The sequence below is a fragment of the Chaetodon auriga genome, chromosome 11 (assembly GCF_051107435.1).
Source record: "Chaetodon auriga isolate fChaAug3 chromosome 11, fChaAug3.hap1, whole genome shotgun sequence".
NCBI classification, from domain to species: domain Eukaryota; kingdom Metazoa; phylum Chordata; class Actinopteri; order Chaetodontiformes; family Chaetodontidae; genus Chaetodon; species Chaetodon auriga.
In genome coordinates this window covers 17763209-17772936 of record NC_135084.1, presented here as the reverse complement: position 1 = coordinate 17772936, position 9728 = coordinate 17763209, and the positions used below count along the sequence as shown (strand labels likewise).

Below are 9728 nucleotides of genomic sequence, written 5' to 3'. Positions count from 1 at the left end.
TTGGCTAAACTTATTAGCACAACATTTTGTAATTTTATACATATTAATTTGACTTTGTGTAATGTAATTAAAAAAATTAAACTTATGAAACAGCATTTTGATCAAGTGTTGACCATACTTCATAGACTACCTCTTTTACTCTTCAGTCAAAACCTGTCAGATATTAGGAAGCTAACTTTAGTTTTGTCAGTTAGCTTATGTAGAAAATTAATTAAACCTCACAGGTGTTGATTTGTGTGGTCCAACCCATTTCAACTTAGTGATGTGTAAATCAAAATGCTAGCCTCTTCTCCACTAGCTTCTCTTACTCAGTGTAGTCTCTCATTTTGGTTATCAATTGATTGATATCTAATAAAAGACTACTACAGCACTCACCCTCAGAAACTGAATCGTCATGGCATTGCCTCTTTTGTCAATCCATGATGGTGCTGGTCCTGGTCAAGGGCTTATGGAAACTCTGGTTTCTTAAAGCCTGTTTAAAATAAATATTGGATAAACAACATTATTAGATAATTATTCAAAATCCACTGTCCTTATATATGAAGTGAACCACACAACAAAGTTTTGATTATTAGTATTGCTACAAATGTCAATGGGACTTTGAATGAGGTTTTCGTATGTCACCCACAGTTTCCTGTTTCACTTCAGCTCTCTATGTTTGACTTATTAAAAGAAGCACCACCTGTTTTTGACCATGATACAATGATAACGGAACAAAACCTACAACAAGACACCTCTTCCAGAAATAACCTCTGGCCACATCTGGCCATATGTTTTGTACCAAAATCTAAAAAAAGACAAATCTATATGATGAAGTGAAAAACAGAGATGTCTGCTTTTCAAAACTCCTTCTCCGACCTTGGCATGCATAATGAAGTTAAGTTGCACATAATGTAGGTGAAAATGTAGTTAGCTAGCTAATATTCGCTACGTTAATTTTTCATAATGCAACATTAAACTTTGATGTTATGAGGATGATATTAACTCATATGGTAGCTTGTGGTGTGTCAAGCATTTAAATTGGTGTGCTTTAGAAAGCAGTTAGCATAATGTAATGCCAATGTTCACGTTACTTTCATAAGTTTAATAAGTTTTATCCATAAGTGCTACTTTTTTATAATTTTGCACTGGCCTGCACACCTAGAAAATAATAAAATGTAAAGTAACTAAGTTAAAGTATATAAGTTAAAAGTTGAAAAATACTAACAAATAGAAGATTTCACAGACTTTCTTTTAGGAGTTTGGTTAAAATTTTCTGAGGGCGACTTCAGAGTCAGTCTCTATGTCTTAAATCCTGCATACTGCCCTGGCTGTAATTATTCCTGTTGTGCAGATAGATAGATAGATAGATAGATAGATAGGTTCAGCACTCAGTTGCATGTTTACTCTGTTCATTCCTCCCCTTCATGCCACAGGTGCAGATAGCAGCAACTGCAGCTGTGCCTTGATGTCATGCTTAAAACATGCAATCTATATTTTCCCTTTTTTTTTCAGTTCCCGTCTCAGCAGTAGAATAATTGTGGATCCCCCTTCATTTGCACAGTAGTGCTAGCCATATAACACGGCACAGATGGCAGAGAGCATCTCTGGGTCACTTCAGTCTCTGCATACTTTTCCAGCACAGCCAGCAAACTTTAGTCTTTGAATGGAGCTTTCCACAAAGACATAGAAAATCACAGTAAGAAGTAGATAAATCATTTACATATCTTCTATTCTGTATCTTGCCATAGCGTCTGTACCATGTACCCTGTGTGTGTGGTCCCAGGCCTGGGGGCTGTTGGCCCTGTCCTGAGTGCATCTTTCCCTGTGGTCATTTTGTCTTCAACACAATGTAACTACTGGGCATGAACCCAAACACTCCAAAGACCAACACCAGCCAACAGGGGACACCAACTGAACCATATGTTTTTCAATTGCAGCAGAAGGAATGGATGGCAGGATGAGGAAGAGGCGGAGAAAATCGGTAGAATCACTGCTGTGAGGTTGTAGCTGTAACTCAAAATGTCATTTAGATGACTTAAATGATGCAAAATGTGTGTGTGTGTGTCTGTATGGTGTCTATATATATATATATATATATATATATATATATATATATATATATATATATATATATATATATTACAATTAGTAAAGCACCTTTCTGTTCTTTATTTGGCTCTACATATTTCAAATAGGAATTATAATTTACACTATGTTCCACCTTTTTTAATTATACTTCAGCCGCTGGCATAAGAATTTGGTTGGTTGTACTAAATCAATGCAGTCCAGAAAATGATTAAAATGTTTCCCACATTAAGATTTGATGTTATGATTTTCTTTTGTTTATACACCAGTTGTTAGAGGATGACAGTCAACACACACACACCTCTAATCTGTTCACTGTACAGAGGGTATTTGAGAGGATCAGTTGTGTGCGACTGCATATTTCTGCAGAGAGACATTATTTCTTCCCTCAATTCCTCCTGGCAGAGATCTGAGTGTTTGACCTTTTTAAAATGCAAAGCGATTCTTCTACTCCAGAGAGTGAACGGGAGGCTCATGATTGTGCCACTAAATTTGAGGGACTTAATGCAGTAACTCACAGAGAGGGAGAGCTGTTCTGCACCTGCTGAAGTCGAGACTTGGTTACGGGGATACAATAACATCTCCAAGGGTTATGTTAATCTTTAAAGACGGGTTATTCTTATGCTGCTCCACTCTTTACCTCATTTGAATGAATATTTCACTGCAACCTTGAATCAGTCTCTCATGCTTAAATCACCTTATTGCATAGTAGTTCCTTTTACTTGGTCCTGAATGCGTACTATAACACTTGGGTCTTTTTCTTTACAATCTCTGATATCAAAATAAACTGTCTTTAATCTTTATTCATTCAGTCCAACCATTCCTCTGTCATTTATTCCATCGAATCATTGGTTACTATTCAAAATAACCTTGAATATATCACAATGGATAACCCAGCTACCTCTGTACTGACCTCTCTCATCACATCTTCCGTCTTTCTTGATAAAGGGACCTGCAGCTAATTTAACTTCACCATCACTACTATAGCACTTACGACTATCAGCAGCTAAAGAGTGGAGATCATGTTAAACTGAGAATTTAACAACCAGTGACAAGCACTACATATGGGATATTGTAATGAGCAGCTCATGGGAGTGTAATTTACATTTGATAATGATGTCAGATTGTTAAGAGTGTGCTATTGTACTGAATGTACCTCCTCCACTAAGTGTTCATACAGCGCACCAGCAGAATGTCTTTTAAGATTGCTTTTGAGAGATAATATAAAATGATTCAAACAAAAGCCACACAATACCCCTCTGACCGAACTCACATCTAATTATATTCCACCACATTAAGGCCTCTGACACATTCACAGCCTTTAAAAGACGTTCATTGGCTTATATTTATGCCTCCAACAGAATGGAAATGAGGCAGATTTACCCCTTTGACTGGAGAATAAGTGTGAAAACAGTTAATTAGACTTGTTGTGGGGTCTCTGGATGTTTGTGCTTCCTCCTACAGCAGGAAATAGAACCGTGACTGTTTATGTGAAATGTTAAAGCAGTATTCAAGGCTGGCTGCATGAACTATAGATACGGTATGAAATGGAGCTGAAAGCAGGAACTTATACAGTCACATCTGAAAACAACAGCAGTCTCTTTACTGCGAGCACAGAAAACACCAACCGAAGGAGGCAGAATTTAAGCTAAATTGTCTTAAGTGTCACTTTGTTTCAGCTGCACTTGTCTCTTCCAATTAGAGGACCATGTCAAATGTGACTAACTTCACATGCTGAGATATTTTTCATCAGGTTCCTGAAATAAAAAGCTTCTTTCAGCCAAGTATGAGTGACAGAGCAAAGAAGCTGATTCTGTGGGTGTGTGGTCCAACTCCTGGTCTGTAAATTGGAATAGATTTATTCATTTTACCTAATGAGATTAAAATGCTGTGATGTTGAGGTTATGAAGGAGCAGACTAGATGAAACTGAGAGGTGGAGTTTCTTAAGTAGTGATGAAATACTTGGTAATATTGTACAAATGCGGCAAGCCAAACTGAGCCACTTTTTGAGCTAAGAAGTGTGTTTCTGAGTGGAGGAGAGAAGTGTCCATACTTGTTGCCTCAAGGTTGCCTCTGCATTGTCGCCCCTTACTTTAAATATATACCAAAGCACAAGAGGTGGAAACCAAAAGGTTGATTCTGCTCAGAAAACATAGCATTTAGCGAATATATACTAAATACACAATACATAAAATCATTATTTTTACTCTTATTTAGCAGAATTTTTGCCATTAGATTACAGCTACAACAACTACCGACTGACACAGTATGGAAAACTATGTTCTTCATATAAACTATGCATGATAAATTCATCCTTGTATAAACTATTTTCTTGTTCTCTCCGGGGTGGGATACTTGAACAGACTGCTGCTTGTAGGTCTTTGTTTACAACCAGCCTAATGTAATTATACTCACCACCTACACACAAATTAGCATGCAAACTGTGTCGGAGGTTTGAAAAATAAAGGGTGGAATGTGATTTAGTGCAAGGATAGGTCTGATCTTCTGAGGCAGTGTTTCTGCAGTGTTGCTCGATGCCCGGATACCAGGTCAGTGGACCTCACAGCTGCAACATGGGAGGTAGGCCGGAGCAGGACTAACGAGCTTCAAAAGTGCTCCATTCAAACACACATGTACAGTCCAATGACACACAAATACACACCCACAGAGCTTCATAACTGAGCTATAGCATGGAGGCTCTTATCTCCTCTGAACAAACTCCTCCAGTGATGGGAATGTTCTCAGGATGTTATCTTGTCCGCTGTGGAAATGAGATAGCCAGCCACCTTTATCACCAAACTCTTGAGGGCCCCTGACCATTACTGGAACAAGGACCACTGAGCAGCCAGGGGACACGAACCAACTGGATGCCTGAAAAAAAGAGACGGCATGGGGATTGTAAGTGAGGCGAGTGGAGTGACTGACAGGAGATTGGAAGGAGTCTTATAGTTAGGTGGTTTAACCCAGCCAAGGGAGTCGACTCTATGTCTTGAAGGCTGTTTTGGGCTTTGCAGGAGCTATGTGGACAGGATGCTGAATGTTTGAACAAGATGAAATGTTAAACACGAGGAAAAGTCATACTGTGAGCCTTGACACCTTATTAAAAAGGGTATGAAAAGAGAGGAAAAAACTAAAGAAATCAGGGAAGCCAGACATTAGTTCTAATTGGCAAAAGAATAAACAGGGCAAAAAAAAAAAAAAAAAAAATCTTTGATATAGGCTATGCCATTTAACCGCAGCATCTCCATGGCAACTCTCTTTTCAAGTCACGTCTTTAATGAATAGGTAATGGACAAAATGCAAGACGCACAACTTCATAACGTCAGAACAGATGCCAAAACTGACATGAGAAAAAATAAAGGTAGATTTTGTTTGACAAAAAGTGATTTTGCTATGCACACAACAGAATATGTCAAAACAGCGCAGCAGCCTTTTTGAAAAGAAAACACACACACGCGCACACACACACACACACACACACACACACATACAATGTACCAGGGCAACACAAATCTTCCTTCTGTTGCTGTCATTTTGACTGTCTGGCAAATCCACCTCTTGTTTTCAAAGCATTTTTTTTTCCTCTAACAGGTGCAAAACCTCTCAACTCAACACATCAAAGAGACACATGCACCTGCGAATAAATCACAGCAAATGGTAAGAATCCAGACTCGGGCCTCCTAACACCAAAGAGGTAGGATTCAGAGTGTCTTATTTAATATTCATGAAGTGCAAGGCTTTGGTGCTTGAATGCTTGTTTACTGAGATGTGTCTTTTGTCCTTGGGAGAGGGTTTGATATTCCACCAAGTAACTGTATTTACATATACTTGCGGCTTTGCCTCTACATGATATACATCTTGCCTAACATGGCTCATACGGTACACACAACCACACACCGACTATTGATTGACACATTACTTCAGTACGCTCTCCTAAGAGTTCTCGCTCCCTTGAGAAGTATTAAAAGCCTTACTGTGATTCTGACAGAGCTAATGAGAGTTCCTGATTATGAAGTGTTAGTGGCTTCTGCGCGGAGGAGTTGTTCAAGTTGCAGCAAGTCTAAGGGGAAGCTGCAAACTGCACCCACAGGGACAGAGGTGGCAGACAACCAGTCGAGACCAGACACAACCGACTGTCAAGCACAAGCACAGGTGTTTTCATTAATAAACACTTCTTTCGCTCTCTTGTCAACAGCTGCAGCTCTTTAAAAAGTGTTTTTGATATATTTGAGTGTGATCTGACCACCAAAAGCTATAAATGGTTGTGTTTCAGTGACATGGCAAAGATCGGATTAAAATAGAACTGCTAACCCTTTTTTTTCCATCAGCACACCTGTTTTTTTTGGGGGGGGGGGGGTTGTCAGTTTTATCAAAGGTAAGGCCATTACAAACCTCTCGCCCTGCAGCTTGGTGTCAGTTGCGCACCTGCAGGCAACAATGTGTGAGACAATCTCAAAGTGAAATCACAAAGGGGCGGCAGCTCCAGATGGACGTCGCACAGCTTTCTGGTGTTGCTATATAAAAAGATGCATCCCACCTTTTAAAAGTGAAACAATCTCCTACAAGGTCGGCGCTGATGTGGATCAGCTAATTACTACTGCTGAAAGCTTGTGAGAAAAAAACCATCTCCCTAGAGGGTAGTTAAAGAAAGAAAGCAGCTGGTCAGAAGATACTCTGGAGACAACATCAGCTATTGGAGAGTGGTTGGGGATACTCTTCTCTTAAGTGCTTTTCTCAGAGCAGTGTTCTCTGTTGTTCGCTCCCACGCTTTCTCCTCTCTTGTATGGGCGGCACACACACATATCCATCCCTTTCATCCCCAGGGGTGAAACAAACCCATGCATTATGACTCAAATCAAGCTTAATTTATTTCACATGCTCTAATTTAATGTCTTCATGTTGATATGCATTGAATAAAAATAGCTGGATTCTTTTTTTTTCGTATTATTTCCCCCCATATTTTCTGCGGGGCATGCACATTACACAGGGGTTTTGGTTATTACATTTCTCACACAACTTAGCTGTTGAACAACTCAGTTGCTCAGGAGGCCAATTGATAACTCACGCAGACCTGCTGCCCTCTGCTGGCAAACCTGTGAACTGCCACCAAACTTCACAAGACCCTTAAAGTGGATCCTGATATAAATAATTTTATCTTGATCCATGATTGTGTTTAGCTTCCGTTTCCTCCGATTTTACTGCAAACATTTTCTCACCCTAGAAAAGCCCCACATAGGTGAAACCCTTGACCATGACCTTATTTTGAGACACCATTAAAGGAGACATGTTATTACTCTTGAGTCTGAAGACAGCAAGTTTGAAAATAGAAAAACAAAACCTGGTGATGTGGAGTTAGAAAGAAAGATGTTACCAGCTCCCTGCTTGAGGCTTGAGGCTGCATTAACTGCTACTAGCATAACACACCAGTCTCTCCAACCAAGCTATCAACAGCTTGCATTATGGGTAATGTTGGATTATGGGTAATGTAGGCGCCAGGTTTTGACAAAAAAGGACATGTGAAAATAAAAGCTATTGGTGTTTCTGCTGTAACTCCTTTTTTAAGATGCTGATAATGTTATAGAAGAGCAAATCAGTGGAGTACTCTTTGAGTCGTAATTGTGTGTATTCAAGGACCGTTTTCGTACTAATTCTACACTTTTTGAAATGTACTTTGTGTATACTGAAATTGTTTCAGAGAAACTATTGATATACATTTAATATATACATAATATATACATTTAAGACTACTGGAAATAATCTGTAATATGCTTTAAAGGTGCGCTGCGCAGATTTTAGTTTTAGTTTTTTTTTTGTTTGTTTGTTTTTTTTAGAAAATGACCCTGATGATGTCACCAGCTTGAGGTTTCAATTTTTTTCAACAAAAGCGTTACAAATTTGGGACAGTGTGAAAGTTTTAAAGACAACGGCGTCTGATAGACAGAGAGGCTTGAATAAAAGACACAGTTGAGTTGCATTATGGGAAATGTAGGATCCAGAGTTTTTTGAGCTTGACCCACACGAGTGTCAAAAAGTCAGATATCTCAGCCTCTGCTGCTTTGTTTGTTTGTTGTTTTTTTTTTTTAAAACTGCTGTGAGTCTGCCAGTGTAATTAAAGTGTACGGACAAATCACTGGAGTGCCCCTTTAAATATGATAATAACATATAGGAAGAATAATTTGACTACAATAAAGTTAAAGGTCAAGAACATAGATTATGTGCGTAGAATTCTAAAATTAAAATCTAAAAAAATTAAAAATTAAATCTAAATACATTTTAATGATGTCTCCAAATAGCACACAGCAACGTCACATGCTGCACATCACGTGCACTTAAATGTAGTTAACGTGGATCGTTAACAATTCACTTTCCAGTCCACTTAATTAAGGTGGAATAAAACCTTTTTTGCCCCATCTGGAGTACAGCTCTACAAAATTTTCCAGAGCTCTCAAAACAAGAGAAGATGCTGACTGATGTTTCTAATTCAATGCTTTATTTGACAGCTGGACTCCCCAGAAAGTTCACCTGAACTCCTCTATGCAATGGCCCTTCAGTGATGTGATCTCGTGCCTTAAATGTAGGATCAACTCGGGGCTTGGAGGGTGCTGAGTAAGTGGTAGAGTCGTGTCGTCCGAACCACATGAATTGTTCCCCTGCAGATGCCAAAGCTGCCTCTGCAGACTTCTGCTTGTGGTTGCGGGGGAACCGTCTGGTGCTGGTTGGACAATTAACAGCCTGCTTCACCATAAAATCTGTCTGGTAGACTGTGGTGTTCCCCCCAGTCCCTTCAGCGCTGTTGTAAGCTCCATCATGGCACAGGCAGAAGTGGGAGATCTGCTGTCTGCGATCATCAAGGCTCTTCCTGCGTCCCACACCCTGACCAATACCAACATGATACAGAAAAGATACGGTTTCCTTTCAAGGAGCAATGGATCTGAACATTTCATCATGGCCTGAATTTCTCTTCATACTCACATCAGCAAAGACAGAGATGTGGTCTTTTAAGGCATGCTTGTTGTCATGGTCTGACAATGGATACTCTCTAGATTCCTGTAAAGACACTCATGAAGAAATCCATGTGGGTATAAACTGAACACAGTAGAAAGGGATAAAATGAGGAGAAAGTTTTCGTCTTTGCAGAAGTGATCTGACAGGAAGCGTATTGAAATCTTTCAAAGCCCGAGGCCACTGTGAACAAAATAACAGGTATGTCATACACGACTAAACTATTGACTGCTCATAGCCTACACACCTGCTGAGTTTTCCATTTAGGATAGCGCTTAAAGTTCAAAGCTTGAGGCAATGCTGATTGAACCTGAGTCAGCATGATCCCAGTGCTTGTAGAAGTCTCCCGATTCCTTGTTTCATTCTCTGGTAAAACCTGATGAGCAAACTGAGAGGAAAATGCGAGGAGAGCTAATTAGACGGCACGGTTTGAATGTTGTGATTCATAATGATCTGATTATGTGATGAAAGGAAGAATTTCTTACCCATTTGCCATCATTGCTCATTGAAGAATATCGCTTTCCACCTTTCACCATTTTAAAACAGTTTGAGATGTCAAATCCGCTGAGTGGTTTCACCAATACACCACACACACACTGTCCGACTTAACAAGTAATGCAAACACTGGTGACTATGGAAACATGCAGCAAACAAACAA

General features: G+C 39.4%; 1 protein-coding gene across 1 annotated transcript; it reads right to left on the bottom strand.

Annotated features, from left to right (window-relative positions):
* Positions 1-8557: 8557 nt before the first annotated feature.
* On the bottom strand, positions 8558-9665 carry tex36 (testis expressed 36). Its single transcript, XM_076743402.1, has 4 exons — positions 9556-9665; positions 9318-9458; positions 9041-9115; positions 8558-8941 (listed from the first exon to the last, which is right to left on the bottom strand). The coding sequence occupies exons 1-4, from the start codon at positions 9604-9606 to the stop codon at positions 8558-8560; spliced, it is 651 nt and encodes a 216-aa protein (XP_076599517.1). The 5' UTR covers positions 9607-9665.
* Between the last annotated feature and the right edge of the window lie 63 nt (positions 9666-9728).

What these genes read in the sequence shown, in the direction of transcription:
- tex36 (XM_076743402.1), bottom strand. Translation starts at nt 9,606, where the DNA reads ATGGTGAAAGGTGGAAAGCGATATTCTTCAATGAGCAATGATGGCAAA. An exon ending in CTAAATGGAAAACTCAGCAG is followed by an intron (nt 9,116 to 9,317) that starts GTGTGTAGGCTA and finishes GTGTCTTTACAG; the next exon opens with GAATCTAGAGAGTATCCATT. An exon ending in ACATCTCTGTCTTTGCTGAT is followed by an intron (nt 8,942 to 9,040) that starts GTGAGTATGAAG and finishes GGTATTGGTCAG; the next exon opens with GGTGTGGGACGCAGGAAGAG.